The 27,413-nt window shown below is 45.6% G+C and overlaps 1 protein-coding gene across 1 annotated transcript in view; it reads right to left on the minus strand.

Annotated features, from left to right (window-relative positions):
- The window catches only part of AGBL1 (AGBL carboxypeptidase 1), a 521,226-nt gene extending 505,113 nt beyond the window's left edge, over positions 1-16,113 (minus strand). The window contains exon 1 of the mRNA XM_063142173.1: positions 15,696-16,113. Within this exon, the coding sequence (XP_062998243.1) occupies positions 15,696-15,746 (51 nt within the window). The 5' untranslated portion in view covers positions 15,747-16,113. The remainder of the gene's footprint in view (positions 1-15,695) is intronic.
- Positions 16,114-27,413: the final 11,300 nt, after the last annotated feature.

Genomic DNA, 27,413 nt, shown 5'->3' on the forward strand with positions numbered 1-27,413 from the left:
GCAGGAGGAGAGCACGTTGACTTGCCAAAGAGAGGCTCTTGTGTGTCTGTTTCCTGCTAGGCACCGGCATTGTGCAGACAGGAATCCACCCCATCCCGACACGTCTTCCATCGACACATGATTTTCGCCTCTTTCCTTTTGAATTGTAGCTTGCTGTCAACCATATCATCCAGCACGCTGGGATGGCATTCAAGCCGAAGTTCTTGCCAGCTGTCCCAGAGCTGTGCCAACGCTAAATGAGCACAATCCGCAACCAGGGGTTGTGGCCTCAAGAAGCATGTGCGCCATTTTGAGGGCTGGAACAAAATCCGGGATGCCTCCCCATAGCATTAGCATGCACTGCGGATGAGTCATCAGACATCCTGAGCTAAGCACTGAGCCTTTGGGAAGATATTGTAAAGTCATCCGACCAGACCTTCAGCCTTATCTCTCTCCTTTTTTAGTATTATTTATTAGTGAATGGACCCAACTTCACACATGCTGGAACAGCATGTAGTTTGACACAGCAAAGCCAACAAACAAACTTAGCAGCTGGAGTAGGACACATTGTGACCACCCCATCCAAGTGAAGTCATGGCTGATGGCCCCCCTAGGCAAGATCCCTGCCATGGTGCACCCCTATAGCCCTCTCCGTCCACTCTATTCCCCTGAAGGGAGAAGGCTGCCACCACACAGCAGGAGATGGGGGAGAGGTTAGGTATGTCACTGCCTCTCAACCTATGAATCTCCCCTGGTTTCAATCTGTATTGACTGCGAAGCTGTGCACTGTCTAAGGACATCTGCCTGTAGTGACTGAAAATGTTCCTGTAGGCTTCAACAACATTGAAACATCTAAATTAATGAAAATCAATGTATTTAAAAAAACAAACTATCCTTGCAGTGCGTACCTCAAGGGTCCCCTTAGTATGTATGCCAAGTTTCAGGTGTCATAGGGCTCATCTACACCAAGCAGGATATTCCACTATGAAAGCAGTATATAAAAGGCAGGAGCCACACCAAGCAGGATATAGTGGTATGAAAGTGGTGTACAGTATGTGTCAGTGGGCCCCAACAGTGGTCAGTGCACTTCAGTACCGCTATAAAGCAGTAGTGTGGCTCCTGCCTTTTATATACCACTTTCATAGTGGAATATCCTGCTTGGTGTAGATGAGCCCATGGTTCCATGGACAAATAGATGGACAGACCAACAACTATCCTCCTTTACTCCTTTGGTTGGTTGGTTGATGGATGGATGGATGGATGGATGGATGGATGGATGGATTTATTTCTAAGACATTTCAATCCAGGTGTTTTTTATGCCTAAAAGAGCTTGTCAAATCAATGAAATAGACCGACACACTTTGTGAACTATATTTCTGAATCAGGAGGGGATTATTAATGGAGAAAGGGAAACAGACATTTGAAGGAGGGGGGTAGAGGGTTAGTCCAGAGAACCACTGCAGGTGAAAGGATGGAAATGACTAGAGGCATGCTCAGCCTGCAAATGCAGAGGGCCAGCCTTATGGAATCAGCAGAATCAAGTAGAAAAACTTTTTTTCTGGATTATAGAATCATAGAATCACAGAGTTGGAAGAGACCTCCTAGCTCATCTCATAGTCCATCCATATGCCGATGCAGGGAATTGACTGCTAAAGCATCCCTGATGGGTGGTCATCCAGACTCTGCTTAAAAAGCACTAGTGATGGAGAGTCCACCACCTTCAAGGAAATTTATTCTATTGTTGAACAACTTGTACTATCAGCAAGTTCTTCCCCGTATTGTAGTGAAGGCAGGGCTCATGGGGACAGAGTGTTATACATGAAACTAGGGGCGTGCATTTCTTTCAGGATGGCAGGAAAGTGAAATCAAATGGGGCTCATTCAATCCAATTTGTGTTCATCGGAAACAAATGTGCAGAGGACAGAATGGGAATTCCATTTGTGTCCTTTTGTGGGAGGAGGGGTACCTATCTGCAGCAGAGGTGGAGAAGATACCAGTACCATTTTTCCTGCAGGAACATCTCAATGCAGCAGCATCCTGGAGCATTTGGAAGCAGGCAGGGTCATAGAGGCTGCCATGAACAAAAAATGGCACCATGTTCCCTGCTTCTGAGGCTCTGCACTACTGTGAGGAGAATATGGACTGAGAAAGGTCACAGATAATCCCACTTCAGGGAAAGTCCTCAGCACCCTCTTCTACAGGCCAGAGAATCTTGCTCTCCCATCATCATTTGCAGCTTGTCCTGTCCCCCACCCACACAGAAGCAAGAGACTCCAGAAAATGACACTGGTCCTTTAAGAACTGCCATCAGCAACCAAATGGAGCCACTGAAAGACCAGGCTCAGACAGCCTTCTCAAGGCCTTGGTTGACTGCAGTTCTTTGCTGAGACAACAGCTCCCTATGGGGGATTGCTTCAGTCAGCACATCATGCAATGTGCTCTACAAGTTCTGCCATGACTCCTGCCTTAACCCAGAGCTGATAGTGAATGCTGTGGTACAGACCACTTCCCCAGGGCCTCACGTCTAGCCAGGACAAATAGCAGCTGTTGCCACTTTCCCTGCAAAAGCCCCAGAGTGATGTTGCGTTGGGGTATTCTGTAGGGAAAAAAATGGCTGCCAACTGTCCTGCTTAGGCTGTAGGGTGCTCTATGTGCAGATCAGGTATATAGAGAGGGACAATCGATCCAGGCCGAGGTCAGAGCACATGCAGTCAATCAGTCAAGAGGGTCAGGCAAAAACAGGAGTGGTCACAATAACAGGCAAAGGTCAAAACACAGGGAAACAGTCAGTACATTACACAGTCCAGAGGCAGAGTTGGTAAGTAGTCCAAAAGGTCAGTAAACTGGGTATAAGGCAAGATTCAGGAAGCCCGGTTCAAGGCAGGATGGACCAAAGTTGTTCCAACACCGGCTGATTCCAAGTGCAGGCTTTTAAGCCCAAAGCCTGTTGGGGCCCACCCAGAGCTCAGCTGCAGCAATCAAAGCTCTCCTTTCAGAGCCCTACTCCTGAGGAGACCCTTTCTCCCTGAGGAGACCTTTTCTGCAGGCGCACAGGAGCCTTACTCGCCTGTCACTTGAGGCGACGTCGCTCCCGGGGGTCAGAGGGCTGCTCAGTCTCTGCCTCAGAGGCACAGTCCCTTTCTCCTGGCAGGGATGGTCCTGCAACGACCTCCCCTGAGGGCTAAGGCTCCTGAGGGTCTGATGGTGGTCTTGGGTCTGGGGCTTGGGCTTCTGGGGCACCCTGGGTTTCTGGGGCCTCTAGCTCCTCCTCTGAGGAGGACTCCTCAAGTAGGGGCATGACACCAACAGTGGACGCCCATATCTACTATACTGCTGTTGCCGTTGCTGCCACAGGGAATTGCCAAACAATATTGTCAAATGAGAAAAAAGTGAGGAATACATTGAAAGATTCATGCGAGTTCCGAGCAGAAAAATTAGCCAACGGAAGGAAACATGATGAGACAAATGCAGCTTCAATGAATGAAACATGAAACAAACCAGGCCTTTCGGGTTCAAATGCAACCCCAAAACCAGGGTGTGTGTGTGTGTGTGTCTTCTACACCTCTACTTCAAAGCTTAAAGGGAGCTCTTCAATTTTATCTGTGTTCTGTGGTGAAAACTCAGGTCCTGCATGCCAACAAAGCTCATACATTTTATGCAAGAAACACCCTGGAGAGACATGTTTTCCACACCACGACATCTCTTTGCAATTCTACTTCGCAGCCTTTTTTACTTGCCGTATGCATTTCTATAGCACATGATGCGACACGCCACCATTTAATTGCTTCTCCCTGTCTTTGAAAAGAGACGTTTCCTAACTGCAGCATGGAATGAACTTTTCCACCAGAAGTCCCAGAAATTAAATTGCTTTATTTTCGGGCTCTAATGGTTTTCCCTTTCTTGTAGAAGAACAATAATTCAGCAGACGTTAAAAAAAAAAATTCAGGGGAATAAAAATCTTATTGTTTTATTTATTACATTTCTTTTTAATCTTGCTCTTCCTCCATAGACTTCAGGGCAGTGTACACATTTTTCCCCACACCCATCACATCTGGATCACAGCCCTGTGAGGTAGGTTTATTTATTTATTTATTTATCATATTTATACCCCGCTCCTCATCCAAAATAGGCTCTCGGAGCGGCTTACACTTAGCAAAAAAGACAGTCCCTGCCCTCAGGCTTACAGTCTAATAAAGACATGACACACAAGGAACAGGAGTTCAGGAGGGAGGGAGGGAGGGAGGGGGGAGGAGAGAGAGAAAGTCCAACAGGAGCAGGCCATGATGTTTCTTCTGCCTGCTCCTGTCCCCTTGCTCTTTCTTCTTCCCCACAGGGCCAAGATGACAGTTTGCCCTGTGGGGGTGAGGGAAGACTCCAACAGGAGGAGGCCATGATGTTTCTTCTGCCTGCTCCTGTCCCCTTGCTCTTTCTTCTTCCCCACAGGGCCAAGATGACAGTTTGCCATGTGGGGGTGGGGGAAGAGTCCAACAGGAGCAGGCCCCGATGTTTCTTCTGCCTGCTCCTGTCCCCTTGCTCTTTCTTCTTCCCCACAGGTTAAGTGAAGGCTGGCCTCTGGTTATCAAATGACCAATGGAACCTAGTGACTCTGATTTCAGTGAGGCCATGAATCCATTCTGGGTTTCAGTCAGAACCAGCAAGAACAAAGAAGCTCTCCCAAGTGCTGAACCATATAGCCAGAAAGGGTTGAGCACCCTGGATAGCTCCTAGACTGAAACCTGGACATTGTAATATCCCTCAGGCATGAACAATGTGGGGGTGACCTTACCTGCTCAACTTGCAGCTTATCCTAGCCCTTGACTGCAAGTAACGGCTCTGAAGCTTTTTCCACAACAGTTTCCTTTACTGTTAAAACACTTGGGAGAAGACTAACACCTGAGGAGCCTCACACCAGACTGCCTGGCTCCAAAGCCCCCACAAAGAGAGAATAAAATAGATGCCCTGCCCAGGCCTACAGAAAGGAATGGGAAACTAACAGTTACAGGCCTCTTAAAGATATATACATATACACTAGGGATGTGCTCCGCTTCTCCTCGGACCCCCCCCCTCCCTCCTCTCCCTTACCTGCATCCGTCCGTGGTCCCGCGGCTGCTTCAACTGAGCCCGAGAGGGCTCAGTTGAAGCAGCCGTGGGACCATGGACGGATGCAGGTAAGACCCCCCTCCCCCTTGCCCCCTTACCTGGCTCTGCCGTCGCCACCGCCCGTGCGGCAACGGAGGCAGAGCCAGGTAAGGGGGCAAGGGGGAGGGGGGGTCTTACCTGCGTCTGTCGCGACCTATCGCCACCTTCACTAGAGCCCGTGGCTCAACCAGGAACCACGGGCTCTAGTGAAGCTGGGATGGGCCAGGACGGACACAGGTAATGGGGAGGAGGGAGGGGGACCTTACCTGGCGCCACTCCCCGCCACTGCGGAGCTCCGATTTGGAGCCAGAGCTCCGCAGCAGAGCGGAGTGGCCCCTAGGCGGATCGAGGCGGGGCGGAGCGGGCCCGATCCACAATTTGTGGATCGGGCACAAAGAGGATCGGGGGGTCCGTGCACACCCCTAATATACACATATCACAGGCATGGACCTAAGTCCTATATGATCACGCTCCAACGTACCTTAGGGAGTGCCTCCTCAGCTACGTTCTAGCCCACCACTTCAGGTCCTCTGAGGGTCATCTTCTCTGACTGCTTAAATCGAGATTGGCAGTCACATGCCAGGGGACCTTATCTTTTGCCACCCCTCAGCTATGGAATGCACCTGCCGGTTGAAATGCACCTGCTGACATCTTTGAAAGCCTTTAAGCAGGCATTAAAGAGTCTGTTATTCCAGCAGGGCTTCTCTTTTAATTTTGTATGCCACCTAGGATATTTTCTCTATATAGCCAGGCTATAAACTGAATGAAAGAAATACTAATAATAATAATAATAATAATAATAATAATAATAATAATAATAATGCAGAAAAGGAAGAGGGAAAGAGAAAAAAAGTATACACCACTGTCTATGGAAGTTAAAGAACTATAGCAACAGGAAAAGGTCACAATTATCCCATTAGTCACATGAGTCACTGGCATCACATCAAAAAACTATACAGAAAACCTTCAGAAACTGGGCCTAACAAAATACATCCACACGAACATCCAGAAAGTATTCATACTTAAAACAAGCTCAATTGTCAAGAAATTCCTGAATCAGTAAAAGACAGCATGATTTGGCAAAGCCCATCATGTCTGTCTAGAAAAACCATTATGACCAAGAAAGAGATAGATGATGATGATGATGATGATGATGATGATGATGATGATGATGATGATGAAGAAGAAGAAGAAGAAGAAGAAGAAGAAAAAGAAGAAATAACTATACAGATAGACACAATACAGAATGGACTATACAGACAGACACACAAAAACACCACAAACGAGACAAGAGAGGAGAAGAAGAAGAAGAAGAAGAAGAAGAAGAAGAAGAAGAAGAAGAAGAAGAAGAAGAAGAAGAAGAAGAGGAGGAGGAAGAAGAGGAAGAAGAAGAAGAGGAAGAAGAAGAAGAAGAATTCACAGCTTCATCAAAATCCAAGCCAGCAGCCTCCACTACAAATGACCTTCAAGGAGGAGTAGGCATTTGAACAATGGGTCTCCTCACTCCTAGTCCAACACTCTAAGTCAGCAGGGCTAGTACAAGACATTTGCCTGTGGCAGAGCAGCAAATGGTGCTCTCCATATACAAGTCAAGTTATATAGTACCCAAGGCCGTTTTGACACCTGAGGAAGACAATATCATGACTACCTCTCCCTGGCAGGAGGAATATAATAATAAAAATAACTTAGATAACTAGCCATTAGCTTAGGGTGACCATATGAAAAGGAGGACAGGGCTCCTGTATCTTTAACAGTTGTATTGAAAAGGAAATTTCAGCAGGTGTCATTTGTATATATGGAGAACCTGGTGAAATTCCCTCTTCATCACAACAGTTAAAGCTGCAGGAGCTATACTAGAGTGGCCAGATCTAAAAGAGGGCAGGGCTGTGTGGTAGCAGTCTGTGCCCATCAGGGGTGGGGGTGGGGAAGCGGGTTCAGGTTTATTTTTTAAAAAACTTACTTTTTTGGTGGAATGCAATTGTGTTCTTTCTCCCTTGTTTACCAAAACAATGGCGTCTGCAACATCCCTCCTTACTTCTGGGATGTTGCGCGCCCGTCAGGACGCTGGGGGAGGGTCACGGAAGCAGGGAAGTCCACGATCCTTCCCCCTCCCTCCCTCCCTCTACTCCCTTAAGGTGCAGACATGCCCCTAGTTTTAGGTTATTACGGCTATTTTATCAATTCCTGTACTATTTATTCTTTGGCATTATATTGTATTTTTTTTCCTTTTAAACATTTGTATTGTATTGTATTGTATTGTATTAACTGTTATATGGCATTTTAGAGTTGTTGTTTTTTAACTGTTTGTAATCTGCCCAGAGAACATTAGTTATTGGGAGGATTCGAAATGTGATAAATAAAATATAATAATTCACTAAATAAATACACAACACTTACAAAAGTTTTTAACTTTTGTAAACCACCCAGAGAGCTTCAGCTATGGGGCGGAATATAAATGCAATAAATAAATAAATAAATAAATAAATAAATAACATTTTAAAGGCATCCAAAAACCTCTTTGTAGTATCTTCAACTACCTGGCTCACTACACCAGGAGAGTGAGTTCTCAGACACCATCCAAAATAACAAAAACAAAATAAGGACAAAGCGAGTCATCACACAGGGGGAAATCCTAACCATCACGTCTCTTTACTTCCTCATTCTTCTTGGAGGGGAAAGAAGAAGTAAACAAAGATATACCAACTACGCCCTTATCTGGACAGAGATAGCCTAGCTACAGTTATCCATGCTCTGATAACCTCTCATTTGGATTACTGCAATGCGTTATATGTGGGGCTGCCTTTGAAAACGGTCTGGAAACTTCAGCTGGTACAAAACAGGGCAGCCCGTTTACTAACAGGGACTGGCCAGTGAGACCACATCACTCCAGTCTTTTTACAACTTCATTGGCTGCCAGTCCAGGTCCGGGCCCGATTCAAAGTGCTGGTACTAACATTCAAAGCTCTAAACGGCTTGGGGCCACGTTATTTGAAAGAACGCCTCCTCCCATATGTACCTGCCCAGACCTTAAGATCATCCACAGGGGTCCTTCTCTATGAGCCCCTGCCAAAGGAAGTAAGGCAGGTGGCTACTAGGAGGAGGGCTTTCTCTGCTGTGGCACCCCAGCTGTGGAACGAGCTCCCCAGAGAGATTCGCCTGGCGCCTACACTGTACTCCTTCCGTCGCAAGCTGCAGACCTTTTTATTTTCTCAGTATTTTAACAACAAATTTAACTTAAATTTAAATTTGCTGTTTTAATTCCGTATTTTAACCTATATCAAATTCTGCTGTGTGGTTTTACCCTGGTTGTGCTTTTTATATTGTATTTTGTATTTGTGTTTTTAGATTGTTGGTTGTTTTACTATGCTCTTCATGGTTTTAATTTTTGTGAACCACCCAAAGAGCTTTGGCTATTGGGTGGTATAAAAAGGTAATAAATAAAGAGCGTGTAGCCTATTTCAGGGGGTGTTTCTATCGCATACAACAGGAGATTGCAGCACATTCCTTTTTTAAAAAAAAAAGTCAGATTTTTTTGAGGTCTATTTTGCGATGGAAAAGTAAGTGAAAGGAGAGGGAGGCACGTGGGAGGTGGACGTCGTCATCTAAAGGATGCACGAACATCCGTAAGTGCGCAGTAGCAAGCATGCGATAAAACGCTTGTCTGATGAACCTCAAAGGATTAAATGCAACCTAAATTTGATTTAGAGCAGACCCATTGAAATGAATGGGACTTACAATTGTCAAGACTAACTTAAATCCCATTCATTCAATGAATCTGTTCTAAGTAGGATTTGTGCTGCACTTTACCCAAAGTCAGAACAATGATTTATTAGGGAAATGTACCCCAAAATAAGGACAGTCCTTTGGGGAATACTGTGATCATAAATAAATAAACCGTGCAGAGTATGATGATACACAATGCCCAACAATAACCTCTCGTTTGGATTACTACAATGCGTTACACATGGGGCTGCCTTTGAAAACGGTCCGGAAGCTTCAGCTGGTACAAAACAGGGCACCACGGTTACTAAGAGGTTCTGGCCGATGAGACCACATTACGCCAGTCCTTTTACAACTTCATTGGCTGCCAGTCCAGGTCCGGGCCCGATTCAAAGTGCTGGTATTGACATTTAAAGCCCTAAACGGTTTGGGGCCAGGTTATTTGAAGGAACGCCTCCTCCCATATCTACCTGCCTGGACCTTAAGATCATCTACACAGGGCTCTTCTCCGTGAGCCGCTGCCAAAGGAAGTGAGGCAGGTGGCTACTAGAAGGAGGGCTTTCTCCGCTGTGGCATGCCGGTTGTGGAATGAGTTCCCCAGAGAGGAGCTCATCCCACAAATGAGCCGCCTGGCGACTACACTGTACTCCTTTCGTCGCCAGCTGAAGACCTTTTTATTCTCTCAGTATTTTAACACTTAATTTTAACTTAAATTAAAATTTTACTGTTCTCTGTATTTTAATATTATATCAATTTTGCTGCATGTTTTTATCCTGGTTGTGCTTTTTATACTGTATTTTGTCATTGTGTTTTTAACATGTTGGTTGTTTTATTATGGTTTTAATTTTTGTGAACCGCCCAGAGAGCTTCAGCTATTGGGCGGTATAAAAATGTAATAAATAAATAAATAAACAAACAAACAAACAAGGACTCAGTTAAATCTGTTCTTGCTCCCTGCCTGCCTTCCTGGGACTGAACAGCATTTGTCAGGCCACAATTTATGGCTAGTGGGCTGTATTAGTAATGAGGGCCACCAATTGTGTGTGTGTAGATTAGCGCCATGAAAAACACAGAGAGGGAGAGACAAAGCAATGAAGCAGAGCAATCGAAGGAAAACAAGCAAAGGGACAATCTGCACTCCTGGAACAGAAGTGTAGGCAGACAGGGCCAATTCAACAGCACATCAAAACCGAAGACGCTCGTTTGCGGGAGTCATTGTATAAAATAACGAAGGGCAGCGATACCATCATGGCTGGCAAACATCAATCGCAACCTTCATTTTTCCGAGCAGTGTCTCTGAGCTGAGCAAATATTTGGAACTGTTTCGCGTTTTGACAAAGTCTCTTTGCAGCTCTCTTTTTATGGAACCATGCCGGGGGACACAAAAAGCCAACCAGGGGTTTTTTGGGGGTGGGAGGGGAGGACTCAAGACAAGATTGTATTTTAGAAATGCATTTCCAAAGCAGGAAATGATCGGCATTATGAAGGCACAGCAATTACTACATTATTATTATTATTATTATTATTATTATTATTATTATTATTTATTTCTATACCACCCCATATCTGAATTCTCTGGGTGGCTTACAAAGATTTAAAGCCATTAAAATGCAGTGTACAAAGTTTAAAAACCATTTACATAAGATCGCACACACAGGCAGTACCAACAGAGACAACATAGTTGTATTTTTGTATTTTGATGTATTTGCTATTAATTGTTGTAAATCTCCCAGAGACCACTAGCTATGGGATGGTATAGAATTGATGATGATGATGATGATGATGATGATGATGATGATGATGATGATAGATCTAAAAACAACTTTAAGCAATCAACCATAACCAGAAGACAAAATCCAGGACCTGAATAAATGCCTGGGAGAAGAGAAAGGTCTTAGCCTGGCGCCCCAAAGATAACAATGTTAGCACCCATCAGGCCTCATTTGGGAGATCATAATTGGGGGGGGACACCACCAAGAAGGCCCTCTCACATGTTGCCAGCTTCTGAGCCTCCCTCGGAGGAGGCACCTGGGATGCTGAGCCTAGTGTTCATCTCATAAAACTCCTTTATTCCTTCCAAGGTACATAGATCAAGAAAGAAATCTTGAAGGGTATTTTCAAGCTCCCAAGCCAAAGTGTTCGAGGCTTTGCAAAGGGGGAACTGCAAAGGGGTTTATAAAATTACAAATGATACGGAAAGGGGAGACAGAAAATGATTGGCAGCCATTTGAGAACCATCAAAAGAAAGTGCCTCACATAAAGCACAATTGACCATGGGATTCTTGTGGAATTCACTGCTGCGGGATGAGCCGATTGCCGCTAGCTTGAATAGATTTATAGTGCAATCCTCCACAGTTTTGCTCAGAAACAGGTCCCACAATGTTCAGTGGGGCTCGTTCCCTTGCAAACGTGTTTAGAATTTGGGGTTAGGCAGATGGATGGAGGCCTGATTTGTCATCAACAGCTATTGGCGATGATCGCTCAATGAACTCCCGATAGTCAGGGACAGTGTGCTTCTGAATAGCGCTTGCTGCATGATGCACAATGAAGGAGAGGTGACGCTGTGTCAGGTCGTTCTCTGGAGAAGGGAACAGAACTCAGTGGGAAAGAAGAGGCTTTGCATGCGGAAGGTCACGTGCGTTCGACAGTCTTGGGATCAGCCCGAGACGGTGGAAAACGTGGGTTCAAAAGGTAGGGTGAGATCCCAGGGAAAGAGAGGGATCGTCCCTCCCTGCTCCCGGGATCACCTGTGCATCATGTGGATGCACACAGACGATCCCGACGATCGCCCCGGGATATCGCCCCGTCTAGCTATGGCCCTGGTGTACACAAAGCTTCATCCCACGTACCTGTTTCCCTCGAATTATCCCCTACAGCGCCAAGCTGTCACTGTTGTTGTTAGCTAAATCACACCCCAGGTGGCAGTGCTCCTAAGATCCTTTGCATACCAGGAAATGGGTTTAAGGAGGGAAATGTAAAAAAATCATTAAAAAAATCAACGGATGACCCAATCCGATTCAAATTTGGTATGCTTAAAGCTCTCCTTAATATCTATTGCTGTGCCAATTTTGATGTCTTTATCTTTAAAACTTACGCAGATGTAAGCATTTGTTTATTTTTTCTTTAAACATGATCCTGTGCCCCCACTGGCCACTCGGAAAACAACAAATGATTCGCTTGAAAACGAGTAGCTAAATACCTCGATTCTTTTCCCTTTATAGCACAATTAAAGCAGGATGCCTGGGAGTACTTCACAATAAAAGCAGATTACAAGCCGGAAAACTTCGGAGTCCTTTGCACGCAATTCGCAGTGATTGCACAGTATAACGCTGGTGTGATAAAGCTCTCAATCCTGGGCTAGATGGACCAATGGTCTGACTTACTATAAGGCAGCTTCCTATGTTCCCAAATATTATATGGGGAAGGCATAGCTACGCAGATGCGCGGTTGCATAGCTCAGTGCATGCTTGAAATGTGACTGTGACTGTGGAATGATCTCCCTGACGAGGCTCACCTGGCACCAACTCTGCTATCTTTCCGGCGCCAGGTTAAGACTTTCCTCTTTGCCCAGGCATATGGCGGCACATCCTAATTATCCACATGTTTAGTTTTTAATCGGCTTTTAATGCTTTATGTGTGTATGTTCTGTGTTTTAGAGTTTTAAATTTTGTATACTTGTTTTTACCTCAATTTTAGAATTTCTGTAAACCGCCCAGAGAGCCCTGGCTATGGGAGCGGTATGTAAGTGTAATAAATAAAATAAAATAAATAATAAATAAATAAAAGGTCCCCGGTTCATTCTCCAACATGTCCAGGTAGAGCAGGGGAACACTCCTGATGGCATCTCCAGAGAGCTGTTGCCAGTCAAGGCAGACGCTCCTGCTCCAGACAGACTAAATGATTTGATTCTGTCTAAGGCAACTTGCTATGTTGCCTTTCCAGAGGCACCAGGCTTTTCACTGTTAGAACAAGACGCTGGTCTAAACCAACTCTTTCCTTAGTCCACGTTCTCAGCGCATCGCTGCTGTGTTTTGCGGCTGGATGTGAAAAACATTTGGCCTCGAGCCATTTCTGCACCTGGGGCTTTGAGTGATTTCTGCTTTGGGCACTTTGTAATAAAAGAATGTCAAAAATGCAGCAACCAGAATGCTCATGTGCATTACAGATATCCCCTCTCCTGCTTTCTTTTCTGCCTCGACAACGATTCACCCTTCACATATGGACATTGCTCCGCACAAAGCAGCCCCCTTTGAAAGATCAGTCTGTGCTCCCTCCCAAATAAAGCATTTTAGGACATGATCCTTTGCATGTTTAAACCTAAGAATTTTAAGCTGCTGTGATTGTTATTTTAATATTGCATTAGTTTTATATGCTCTTTTAACTAATTTTATGTGTTATATTTTAGTGTTGTTCCATGCCTCAATCCAGAGGAAGAGGCAGGTAATAAATAAATAAATAAAATTATTATAATTATTATTATTATTATTATTATTATTATTATTATTATTATTCAGAAAAAAGTCCTACAACTCCCAGCATTCCCCAGCCAGCATGGGAATGGTAGGACATTTTTCTATCTAAATAGGCATAGCATTGCGTTCTTCCTTTTTGCATCAAAACTAGTGGCTTTTCATTTAGGCTCCCATTCCTTCCCCACCCCTTTGTTTTATTCCAGGGTTGCTTCCAGATGGAAGGGTCCTTCTACCACCAGGGAAAAAACATTGGCCCCATTCAGAAGACACCTTAAACTATGGCTTTAACCATGGTGGTTAAGCCAAAAAGCCAGACCGTGTTCAGAAGACACCTTAAACCACAGCTTTAACCACGGTGACTAAGGCAAAAAGCTTTATTCACAGTGGTTAAAGCCATGGTTTAAGGTGTCTTCTGAATGGGGCCATTTATTTATTTATTTATTTATTACATTTCTATACCACCCAATAGCCAGAGCTCTCTGGGCGGTTCACAAAAATTAAAACCATTCAAAGTATAAAACCATAATATAAAATACAATATAAAAGCTCAACCAGATAAAAACAGCAGCAATGCAAAATTACAAATTTAAAACACCAAGTTAAAAATTATTTATAGACTATTAAAATGCTGGGAGAATAAAAAGGTCTTCACCTGGCATCTAAAAGAATATAATATAGGTGCCAAGCGAACCTCCTTAGGGAGCTCATTCCACAGCTGGGGTGCCACAGCAGAGAAGGCCCTCCTCCTAGTAGCCACCTGCCTCACTTCCTTTGACAGGGGCTCACGGAGAAGGACCCCTGAAGATGACCTTAGGATCCGGGCAGGTACATATGGGAGGAAGCGTTCCTTCAGATAGCCTGGCTCCAAGCCGTTTAGGACTTTAAATGTTAATACAAGCACTTTGAATTGGCCCAGACCTGGACTGGCAGCCAATAATGAAGCTGGAAAAGGATTGGTGTAATGTGGTCTTGTCGGCCAGTCCCTGTTAGTAACTGTGCTGCCCTGTTTTGTACCAGCTGAAGTTTCCGGACCGTTTTCAAAGGCAGCCCCATGTATAACGCATTGCAGTAATCCAAACGAGAGGTTATCAGAGCATGGATAACTGTAGCTAGGCTATCTCTGACCAGATAAGGTCGCCGTTGGTACATCAGCCTAAGATGATAAAAGGTGCTCTTTGCCACTGAGTTCACCTGTGCCTCAAGTGACAGTTCTGGATCCAAGAGCACCCCCAAACTACGGACCCGATCCTTTAGGGGGAGTGCAACCCCGTCCAGGACAGGGCAAACATCACCTCACCATTGTGCACCTATTCCATCTTTTTCTCCTTAACGCCTTTTTTTTTTTTTTTGCTAAAAGAAAAAAATGGGAGCATCAGTAGGAAAACACAGGAAGCCTACAAGTAGAAGATGTACGTGCGTGCGCACACACACACACACACACACATACACAATTCTGTGAATGAGGCAGGGTGGTGGCATGATAAAAGCCTCATCTGGAATGATCCTCAACTCAGGCTGGTTATCCTTCTAGCTAATAGTGCCTGCTATGAACAGCAGAAGTGTTTTATATTGTTGCAAGGTTTTGAGCTACACAGGGATCTTTCTTAGGCTTGGCTTCAAGTGTCTGGATATATATCCGTGCTGTGCATGCTGGTTACTGGCTGTGATAATAAACAGTTTGATTTATCCATGCTGTGTGGTTCCAAATCTAAACCTGATGCCCACTTAGCAGGGTGCTTAATTTAAAAGAAAGGGGGGGAAAGGGATGGTAGGCATTTATTTATTTTTAAACAGAAAAAAAGCATTCAATTTTTCCATTCTGAAACCGAACAGAAAACCCCGAAACTTGCAACAGATGTGGAACAACTCAGGTTGGTCCAAGACAATATCCAATGATATCACTTGATATTTACACAACACTATAAACTGATCAAAGCAATTGGCATACATTCTCTCAGCAAACCTCACAACAACCTGACAAGGTAGTTCAGTATCATTCTCCTGATGCTACAAGCTGGCGAGCAGAAGCTGAAAGACAGAGGCTTTAAGCGAAGGTTGGCGGCAGTGAAGAGACTTGAGGATGGACTTCCTGGTTTGTAGCCCGGCCTCATTTGGTGGACCAAATTTGTCCAACGTGATCTAATATGATTGTGGTGTGTGGGTGTGCGTGTGGGTGTGCGTGTGCAGGTGTTGAATATCAAAGCATGTACTTCTACACAATTCAGAAAGAAAGACAGAAAGACAAACGGAAGGGAGGGAGGGAGGGAGAGATGAAAGGAAAAAAAGGAAGGAAGGAAGAAAAGTGGCAGGAAGGGAGAGAGATATGGGAGGGAGGAAGGCAGGACACCAAAAGTGATCTCTTCAACTAGTGTGAAGTCCTCTTACCTGAAGAGTAGAGAGAAGAACCTGCAAGCCACTACTCTCTTGACCAGCCATGCTGCTATATGCCCACTCCTTCCCCCTCTAAGCAGCAGACCATGCAATGGCAACTGAGAACTTTTACCAAGCTGGTTTGCTACAGTCCCAGTCCTGATCGAGAAAGGGAGAAGTTAAACGCAGACCGGAGGAGAGTCAAAATCGAAGCGTTGCAACCCTAGACCTCCACGCCAGAGATAAGTGTACACATGCATACCCACACAAATACCCCGCCCTGCCCCTTCGTTGCTCCCCCACTGTGACGGCGAGGTTAATTCCTATATAAAGAATCCGAGGGATTAAGCAAAGGGATCTGGGTGCTCAGTGCCTGGCCAGAGGCGTGCGAGGTGGTGGGTAGCGAGGGCAGTGAAAGGGAAAGCGGCAGCAGTGAGAACCTCTGATTCTCCAGGCAGACCCATGGGAGAAGGAGGGGAGAGCAGAAAAAGCTGGCCGCTTGACAGACATTCTCAGCTGACCGGGTCCAGAGGACCCCGGGAGGCCGCTTCACTCTGCCTGCTTCTTGTCGTAGTGAAATTGGAGACACATGCAGACAGAGGGGACATCAGGCAAAGGCAAGGAGTCAGAGACAGGCCCAGTCAAACACGGGCACAGAGAAAAGACCTTTGCAAGCATTGGATGGGCATGTTTGGTTTTTAAGCTTGTCATTCTCTGGATCCCATTATTCTTATTTTACTTATTTGTACCCCCATCTTTCTACCCCCAAAAGATGGCCACTCCAGGCAGCTTGCAGGCACAATTGAAATGGATTCAAACAATAAAAACAATCAAAATACTATTGGAAACGCAATGGGAGAATAAAAAAACACTAAATACAAATATTAAAAACAGCACCAAACCCAGAAGACCTACGTAGAGGACAAAGGCCTTCTTGAATGATGCAGTATTTGCCTGTTGGTGGAAGGAGAAAAGAGAAGAAGCAAATGTAGCCTCTCTTGGGAGAGAGTTCTACAGCTGGAAGCAGCCACCGAGAAGGCCCTCTTCTCTCCAGCAATATCTGGAGTCCAGCAAGATCTAGAGGGCTATAGGTTCTCCATGCCTGACTTAGAAAGAAATGCCAACTGTCTCACAATAGTGGGGAAGATTGTGACCAGGTGACTGAGTTCTTCCCTGCTCCGTCTGCTCCCCAGGTGGTAACTGCAGAAGGCCTGTTTGCCCTTCTTGGGGTCCTTTATCTTGAAACTGGAGTTGGACCAGTCCAAATACAAGACGCCTTCAAATAGAGCGAGGTTCCAGTATCCAAGGCAGTAAGCCTATATACACCAGTTGCTTGGGGACATGGGCAGGAGAGTTCTTTTGCACCCATGTCCTGCTCGTAGGTTCCTGGTTGTCAGCTGGTTGGCCACTGTATGAACAGAGGGCTGGACAAGATGGACCCTTGGTCTGACCTAGCAGGGCTCTTCTTATGTTCTTATGTTCTCTTGCAGCCTTTAAAATAGAGGACTGTTTTCTGCAAAGTAGGGCACATGGCCACCCTATTATGCATGGCATCACCTGGCCTGGGTGTGTAGAAGGTATTTTGGTTAATAAACTAGGCAAGTTGATTGGTTGGTTATGAGTTGAGCAGAGAGCCCGAAGGATTCTCAACAAGGGGCACCCCTTCATTCAAAGCAAAGCTGCAACTGAGCTTTCAAGTCCAAATGATGGTATATGCTAGGCATGTGCTCCGCTCTGATTAGAAGCGCAGAAGCAGGAGCGAATTGGCCTGCTCTGCCTTGCCCAGAGGCAGAGTAGAAGCAGACCGCGGACCCCTAGAAGCAAGGCGAAGAGAAGCGCCCATTTTCGGAGCGCTCCGGTTTCCGCGGTCCGATCCGATCGCCATCTTGAAACATTTCGCCCATAGGATTGCATTGCGGAAAAGAAAAGGGGATAACTGTGTTGTTTTTGAAGCTGTCTTTCTAAAAATTCTTGTGCTTGGAGAGTCGTGGATGGGGGTCATTTTAAGACTACTCTCAGCTCTCTGCGTGGTGCGGTTCGTGTGCTAGAATTTTTTTAAAAAACGGCGGGAAAATACCTTTTCCGAAGGGCTGAGGGGCAGAGTCAACTCCCGGTCATGATCACATGATCCCAAAGTTGGAGGAGGGAATAGGCAAACCGGGTAACTTGGGATTCTGGGAACTTCTCTTTCTTAGTCTGAACGGACTTTTCCCAGTGTTTTTTTAAAACAGTAGCCCCACCAAATGCACAAACACAACCTGAAATCATATACTAAGCCAATAATAAGAGAGCACTGCTACCCACCCTAACTTTGGGGAACAACTGAAAAGATGTGGTGCAAGGGGATGAGCTCCCCTAGGGCATCCCATGTGGATGTGCCCCCAACTCTCTCCTGTACTTGGAGGGCAATTAGAGCCCTCCAAAGAGAGTAACCCGGTGGAGCAATGCCTATCATGAGTTGAAGAGAGAGCTCTACTCCTCAGCTCTCGTGGTGAAGCAATGGCTTTCATGAGTTGAACTGGCAGCTGCTTCCCCCTCCACTGGGCACGTCCCCCTATTGCTGGTAAAAGACAGATATAGCCTTTTTAAAAAAGTTCTTCTTGTTGTTTATTCAGCAACACTGCTGCTTTTAATTCCACCCCTCCTTTGTTTATTTATTTATTTATTCCATTTTATATGCATTACTGGCTTATCCTTGGCTCACTTCCTTATGCCCCCAGAAATGTCTGCTGCCTGCCTGCCTTCCCTCTCTCCTTCCCTGCCCGCCTCGCAGGGATGTTGTGTGTGTCTGGCTTTGACTCAGGGGAGAAGTCCTTCCTGCGCTCACTTGGAGTTTTGGAAGTTCCAAATCCATTTTTCAAGTGTGGAAGAAGATTCATATAGGTTTATCTCTACTCCCCAATTCATGGCATGTTGGGATTTCCTTTGAAATGGCCCCATTGAGAGGTCTGCAGGTTTAAGCCCCGCCAAAAAACAGGGGATGATGGGACTGCCTTGAGTCTGGGCGTGCGTATGTATCCCTGGATAAGCTATCATGGCGGCGAGTTTGAGGTTTTTAACGTGCAAATTGATGGAGCTATCGAAAGGGGTGTGAATGGGGTGTTGGATTTTCATAAATTCCCCAAAAATCAGGGGAAGATGGGACTGCCTTGAGTCTGGGCATGTGTGTGTGTCCCTGGATAAGCTATCATGGTGGTGAGTTTGAGGTTTTTAACGTGCAAATTGACAGAGCTATGGAAAGGGGTGTGAATGGGGTGCCCGATTTTCATAAATTCCCCAAAATTCAGGGGATGATGGGATTGCCTTGAGTCTTGGCGTGCGTGTGTATACCTCCATGAGGTGTCATGGTGCCAAACGTGAGGTTTCTAACTTTCACAGAAAAAAAGTTGTATACTTTTTTAGCTTAATGCAAACCTATGGGGGGGAAACGGAGCTCCGATCCAGATCCGGAGCTCCGCAGCGGAGCGGAGCGGGCATGGGCGGAGCGGGGGCGGAGCGAAGCGGCCCGATCCGCAAATCGCAGATCTGGAAGTGAAGCGGAGCGGGGGGGTCCGTGCACACCCCTAGTATATGCTTTATTTTTAAGAGAAGGCTCTTAGCCCAGTGCTAACATGTGCGATTTGCATGCTGAAGATCCCAGGTTCACCCTGGAGAGTTGCTGACAATTCGTTTCAATCAGAAATTCAGCAGTGGAGCACCTGTTTTTTGCATCCAAAGGACCCCAGGTTCAATCCCAAGGGAATGTTGCTGTTGACCTCAGGGGGAAATAGGTGTCATTATATGCTTAAGCCAAGGCAGAATGCAACCCTGATTCAGACCTGCATAAACAGTGCGGTCGTCTGAGCTTTCGAACGAGGACGGTGATGAACAAATAAGCCATTTGCCGCACGCCGGGCAAAAAGTGGCACATGCCTCTACCGCTAACTATGCTTTTGATTGGGAAGATCGATGCTCAGTTCAGCCCACTGCACGTGGCACGCCCAGCCACGACTAAGTTCTGTACTGCTGCCTGTGTTTTTGAACCGAAGACAAAGATGCATAATTGTGGTAATAAAAATCCTCCTATTGGGACACTAATCGCACTTCTGCAGGTTACTTGTTTCAAAACACGCAAGGCCAGAGCACAGGGAGGCAGAGATAATACACACACACACACGCACACAAAGAAAGGGAGAGGTGTTTTATTTGTCTTCGCATCCCTGTAATCAGGGCTTTGATGAACTGGCCTTCCTTTCACAACTTTCACCAAATGGGCTGCCCATTATCAGCCTTCTGTGTCTCCCACTGTTTCCGTCGCTTTGATTCATCCTACCCACCAGGCAGTTTTAAACAAGCTCTCTGGAAAAAAAATAATAATAATACCGTGCTCTGCACTCCCTACAAGAATCTGGCTTGGGAGAAATTAACACAGCTGTCAATTGCGCTTCCGGGGTCAGTCTCTGTAGCCTTTGTCTCGCCTTGGCAGGGCCCGACGTGTCTAATAAAGGAATTTTATGCAATAACCGAGGGAGAAGCGAAGAACAATGCTTCGAGATGAGCAGCAGAAAGGACAGGGGACAAAAACCGTTTGAAAACATATTTTATAAGCCCGGGTAGCACTCAGCGTGCTGCAGTGATTAATCCGCCAACGAAAAATTGCTTTGGAGCTCAGCAAACGCAGCTAACGACACTGTTTCTCCATTTTCCAAACCTGCTTACTCCCACTTCCATCTTTGTTGCTGTTAGCCTGCCATTTCTGGTGATAATTGTGTCTGTCAGCAAAGCCGGGTGAAAATATCAATTTCCAGAGCATTTTTATTTTTATTTTATGTATTTATTTATTCATTCATTTTAGGAAAATGGAGTCCAGGGCAGGCCAGTGGCCCAGCCCACATACATCACAGCGCCCTTGGAAATAATAACTGCCCTTGTACCTAGTCCCAGTTCCATTGTGTTCATGGCAGTTATCTGAAATCCAGAAATATTGGTATCTTTTGTACCTCCCCCAATAATCCCCCAAATCTTCCATTTCCTGAAAGTTTGATGTGTTCCCTAAATTAAGGCTAATCCACACATGCATGTGTATACATGCATGGTCAATCCTAAAACTGGTAGCTGGTCAGAGTCGAATCAAATCACATTTTCTCCCATTCCTCCCTTAAAGGTGGTGGGAAGCAAAGAGAAAGGCTGAGTATGTCTCTGCTCTGCCCTCCTCACTCACCCAACGTTCCTTCCCTTCCCCCTCCCCCCGGTTAGGGGATGTCCAAATTTCCCCAACAGTTCCTCTATCGTGGCCCCACCACCAAGAAGCCCCCATCTGTCCTTGGTAATCCAGTCCAATCTTGACTGGTAATCAGTCAATCAGAAAGCAGAGCTATTGTTGTTGATCTCAGGGCTCAGGACAGTTCGTATGGGCACAAGTGGTCCTTCAGATAACCTGGTCCTAGGCTATGTAGGACTTAAAAGTAAGGCTGTGCACAGACACACACACCCAAACCGCTTCGTGGCCCAATTCGCAACTTTCGGATCGGGCCAATCCGCTTCGGGTCAATCTGCCCCTCCCCCACTCTGCTCCGCAGAGTGAGATCTGGAGGGGCGGATCGAGATTTTGCCCCCCTTCCCTACTTACTTGCCTCTGCGGCGGGCGGTGGAGGCAGGTAAGTGGGGAAGGGGGGAGAAAATGGGGTCTGAATAATTATTTATTTATTTATTTATTTACATTTATATACCGCCCCACAGCCGAAGCTCTCTGGGCGGTTTACAACATTTAAAAATAGTAAACATTAAAAGTATACAATTTAAACACACACACACACACACACACACACACATAAAAACAGTATAAAAACAACAGTATCCAATAAGCCCCCCCTCCCCCCTGCCCCCTTACCTGGCTCCGCTGCCATTGTTGCATGGACTGCGGCTAAGGCAGGTAAACCCCCTCCCCCACATTTATCTGCCTGCGCCGTCTGCCGCAACAGACATGGACTGCGGCAAAGGCAGGTAAGCCCCCCTCCCCCCCTTACCTGGCTCTGCCGCCGTCACCGCACAGACTGCAGCAGTGGCGGTCGGAGCCAGGTAAGCACCCCTCACCCCCGCTTACCTGCGTTCGGAGCTCCGGATGGAGGCAAACCACTTCGCCTCGATCCGCAGCTCCCCTGACCCGATCCAGATCTGCCTTTGTCGGAGGCAGATCAGGTCGCTCCACTCCGGAGTCGTGATCCGAATCGGAGCGTAGCACAGCCCTACATAAAACTTCCATAGCAGAACTTCAATTTCTGCATTTTTGTATTGGGAGATGTGTCACTGCTGAGTCATCCCACTCCACAATGTCTTTCTTTAAAGATGTAAATTCCATCTGGGGAAAAACCAGGAGGAATAAACACTGGTTCATTCCTTCAGTTGGTTATCAGTCTTGCAGATTCACTGGAGAGCAGCCATCTCTGGGTCCCTCCTTGAAATTAGAACTCAGAAATAACCTGGGGAGATACAACAACTGTTGAGGAGGAGAAAGAAGATTTGATCTCCTGCTGAAACAGATAGATACGTTTCACCTCACTGCTCTGCCTACAGTAACTGGGGACAGAAGTTATGTTGATGGTTTGAAATAAGCATTTTTTACCAAGAACAATGTATTCTCCACCAACCCTGACAGATTTCCAGGTGATCTCCGAAACAGTTTTGGTTAAAGTCTTGTTCACACCCCATTTATGATAAGCTCGCCTTGTTTTTTTAAAAAAAACACACACACAAAACCAAAACAACATGGATACACAATCTTGGACCCGAATTGTATTTATTTAATTGCTTGACTGTGTTTGTGACTCCAAATAGAATGTTCTCACAGTACTGATCGATACGCTGTGTGCCTCCAGGTAGGGGTACCGTTCATGTGCTCTCCCTAATTTGTTATCCTTGTGAGACGGGGAGAAAGCTTGCTGTGAAACAGAATATCTCACATCCTTCCTATCACGAACACACAATCACCAGTGGGGAAGCTCTTGCCTCAATTCGGAAGAAAGAACAGACGTTGTTAACTTTGGAGTTTTCCTTCTAACATGGAATCCTTTTCCAGCTGACATGACAGCCCGCAAAGCACTTGCTAATAAATAGGGCTGTGCATCACCTCAGGCTGAACCCCCGAATCTGAGGTGAGGCAGGCCAATTCGTCCCGCCTCGGCCCGAATATGAGGTGGTACCGGGTTGGAGCGAGGCACCCTGAAGCAAAGCGGAGCAGTTCCAGAGTGCCTTGTGTTGCCTCGGGCCAATTTGGGTGGTGGTGGGGTTCTCCTCCTACCCACCTGCCCACACATAAAAGCCGGCCCAAAGCTGACTGTGAGTCCATTGGATTCACCTTCCTCCCCATCCCGAGGTAAGTCGAGAGGAGCTGGGCACAGCCTTACTAATCAACACCAGTGGTGTAATGGTAAACAATGATGTGCAGGCACTCATCGTAATGGTACCCATAGTTATGCCACTGACTCATACACACACACACACACACACACACACACACACACACACACGGAAAGTTCAAAATTGCAGGCAAGCTGGGTTGATCCATATCAACCATCCAGTTCTAGGAGTTTTTATCTGCTAGGAGCAGGACTTTTGTAAAGCTAATGGATCTCAATTGCCCATTCAAAATCAAACCAAAATACCTTTCATTGCAACAGGGAACAATATATTGTTTCTGGGGAAATGCATCCACCCCCCACCCCCACCCCCACCCATTGTGAGGATTGCTAAACTCAGTGGGAACAGGGATTACTGAAGGAGGTAGAAGATGATGTCAGCGACCCTGCTAATAAAAAAGGCACCAGCGTTGCATCCCCCCCCCCCGAGTCCTGATTCTACTACACGACTGTATATTTATGGATTGAGCCTTCATTTTCAATACAGAGGGAGGAGCCTAATCACCAGTGCAGGCTCTGTGCGATGAGCAGAGGAGGCTGGTGGCTCCGATATCAATGGGGTGGTGCATCTGCTCCAGGTTGTATTTAGAACCAGTCGGAACTCTAACTCCACTTTGGCTAGCTTCTTTGGAGTTCGGACTGCTTCGGACTGCTTCAGATGGAAACCCGAAGTCGATTCACCGCCCTTTGACACCACCCTCTGACACCAGCCGCCTCTCCTCATCACATCTGAGATGACCATAATTAATGAGTAGAGACATGGTGTTGGAGACTTCAAGATTAAGCATATTTCAAGTTAATTTAAAGGAGTGTCGTGGATTCCTTCCAACTTCGGTAATTTTAATAGTAATTAAAATTGATTTATGAATGGAAATTGGTTTTTGAAAAATATATGCAGGAGAGAGAGAGAGAGAAGAAGAAGAAGAAGAGCTGCATGGGATCACTGATACCTGTGGGAAAGTCACCATTATGGATGAAGCAGTTATTCAAAGCAGAGGTGTTTTAGTATGGGAGCCCCCCCCCTTCTTGAATTTGAGTGCTTCAAGGCAGGCACAATACCCCCTTCCTTAATATGGTCAAATCCCCGCGTTCTGCTGCTTCCTGCCCTCCCTGCTGGTCCTTCATTTCCATGCCTCAAGCCAAATCGAAATCTTACCTTGGGAAAGAGGGACCATGGTAGCAGGGAACCAGGGGCAGCGTCAAGGGCAGACATGTTTGGGCATGCACCAAGGCCCCACACTCCAGCAGGGAGCCACTGGTAGGTGGATGGGAGAAAGAGTGTGAGGTCAGGAGAAGAGGGCTAGGCCATATGGCAAATACTGGAAGGCCACGTGTGTGACCCACCCCCTGTGGGCTTGAGATTCTCAGACCTGAAGCCGTTCTTCCACCTTAGCCTGAGCCCTGTGACTAGCAGAAGTGGAAAACCTACACTGGGCTGCACAGTTGCGATACAGCAGCCATGAAAGTAGTGTGCCAGGGCGACTGAAAGTCACTCTGGTTTTGCTCTGCACCTCAAACTGCAAAACCGGTGCAGGGAACAAGGTATTTGAAGTAAGGCTACCACAGATGGCTGCTGGTTGTGCAGTATTTTGTTCACCGGACCACACATTTGGCTGGCCTGACATAAAGTATTGTTCATTAATATATATATATATATATATATATATATATATATATATATGCACACATAAACATTATCTGTGATGATTCCTCATGTTTTGCTTTTTGAACACCTTCAGTCCCAGGAAACGTTTCTTGCATACAAATTGCTCCCTGGCCGGTCTCCAGGTGAAAAGATACAGATGCCCTAGAGAACAATAAAGCCAGAACAACATGTGCAGATATAAAGACTTTAAAAAGCTCTCCGGTTTACGCAGTAAGCTCTTGTGCAAATCAGGGAACAGAGAAAAGTGGGGAGAAAAAGAGAGAGAATGGAGGCCCATAATCATTTTACGACTACATTCACTTTTATGAACACGGTATCATTGGAGAGGGTGTTTTTTTTATTTATTTCGTTCACTGAGCTCTTCTAGTCAGATTCAGGTATTGATCTTCACAGTATTGTTAACTCATAACCAGACCGTATTTGAAAACATAAAAGTTTAAGAGGAATCATAAAGAAAAGACAGATGGCTTCTGCAGATCACCTCTCACAATGGGGAAGTATAAATCTCATCAGGTTTAGAAGGGGGAGAATTATGCACATTGAGATTAATTCCCAGCCATGTCAATTTCTTAGGACATCTATAAGCCATAAGTCATCCTTTGTAGATGGAGCTGCAGAAGGCATAAAGCTAAGAGGAGGTGAGCCAGGGGACATGTAAGTAGATGAGAAAGGTGGACCAATGGAACTTTAAAAAAAATAAAAATCAAATAACATGTCAAAGGCGAATAATGCATATATACCATTTCAAATAATATGTACAAATTGAATAATACATATATCATAACCTATAATGCGTAACTATGCAGTAGAGCCATCAATTCACTACCTTTTACCTTTTAAGCCACAAGATGCAGTGATGGCCACCAATCTGGGTGGCTTCGAAAAGGGAGGAGACAAATTCCTGGTGGAGAAGGCTACCAACAGTCACTAGTCCTGATGTCTCTGTGCTACCTCCAGTATCAGAGGCAGTAAGCCTAGATACACCAGTTGCTGGGGAACATGGGCAGGAGGATGCTATTGCACGCAAGTCCTGCTTGTAGGTTTTCCATGGGCAGCTGGTTGGCCACTGTGTGAACAGAAGACTGGACTAGATAGACCCTTGACTGAGTGGCTCTTCTTACATTCTTATGTTCTTAAGCTACGGAAGCGGAACCATTTTTGGGGGGGTGTCAAATGACCCCCACCCAGCTTTTAGTAGGCTGCATGACCTCAGATGGGTGTGGTGTCCTACTGTCATTTTCTCCCTGGCTCAAATGTATGTGGATCCAACATCTGCCCCTTTGGAAAGCCTAAGGTTTCCTTAATGGAGAAAACACTGGTTGGATGATCCACCTGGTGCCTCAGCCACTACGACTTTGCCTCTCCCTTGCCTTCCCCTATTAGGGCTTTTTAAATGATCATCTGTGCCTTAAATTGTGCTTGGATGAGAATATGGAGCCAATGTAGAAGTAGCCATCATGCCAAGGTCATGTGTATTTTCATAGAAATTCCATAGTTCACCGAGGTTGGCCAGGTGGCCTGCTTTAGAGAGAGCAGCTTTCTATTTGGAAAACCTCTTCTGTTTGAAGGGCAGCCCAACCCAAGACCAATTTTAAGATAAATAATTGTGAAAAATGAAAGCAAGGACTAGTTGTCCATCCACAGTTAGCACCTGGACTGAGCAGGCAGATGGGCCTCCTGGACACAGTCTTTCCCACAATGGTGAGATGGATTATATCTCTTTTTAAATCATAGTAATTATTTCTAGATTTGCATTTATGTCTCTAAATTAGCATATGCATATGTCATGCAAATCTTTTGTCCTTTTCCTGTGGTGATGCAGTCCCTCTTCTTTGGAGAGGCATTCAGGGATCAATCTAACTTCATCCCAGTCTACAAAGAACCATTTATTTCAAGGGGGGGGGGACACCATCTCTAAAAAATGCAATGCTATTTTTTTAAAAAAAAACACATACGCACACAACCCCAGCTTTTGAACTGTCCTATAAATTAGGAAGTATTTTGGAACAGTAAGTTAAAATCTCCAGCAACAAAATGTACACCTTGGTCCTTGTTTTTCAACCCTCTCAACTGACGACCTCTCTGGTGAACATTAGATTGAAGCTTTGAAGATTCTTGAAACAAGAGCCAGTCTTTTTTGGTTACTTTCTAAAGCACCATGTACATTACTGGTGCATTATTATTATTATTATTATTATTATTATTATTATTATTATTATTATTATTATTTTATCTTGACCCATGTAGATCGTCTGCACACTACTATTTATTGCTCAATAGCCCCCCCCCCGGCCTCCTCTCTGGGCTCTCCCCTCTCAGCCACTCCCCACCACTGCCTCCCAGCTGCTGTCCCCCCATTGCACCATGGTTCAGCAATGATAAGTTTCAATACCAGCTGTATCAGCTGGGTTTATATATCCTGTTGCTTAACAACACAAAGTTCTTCTCATAGCTCGGAACCTCCAGTGTGCAAAGTTCTTCTCATAGCTCGGAACCTCCAGCGTGCAAAATTCCATGCCATACATCACCTTAGTGTTATAGGCCAGATCTACACCAAGCAGGATATTGCACTATGAAAGTGGTATGAAAGCAGTATATAAGAGGCAGGAGCCACACTACTGCTTTATAGCAGTATTGAAGTGCACTGACAACTGTTGGGGCCCATTGACACGT

This window comes from Elgaria multicarinata, chromosome 16, assembly GCF_023053635.1.
Source record: "Elgaria multicarinata webbii isolate HBS135686 ecotype San Diego chromosome 16, rElgMul1.1.pri, whole genome shotgun sequence".
In the NCBI taxonomy this organism is placed as follows: Eukaryota; Metazoa; Chordata; class Lepidosauria; order Squamata; family Anguidae; genus Elgaria; species Elgaria multicarinata.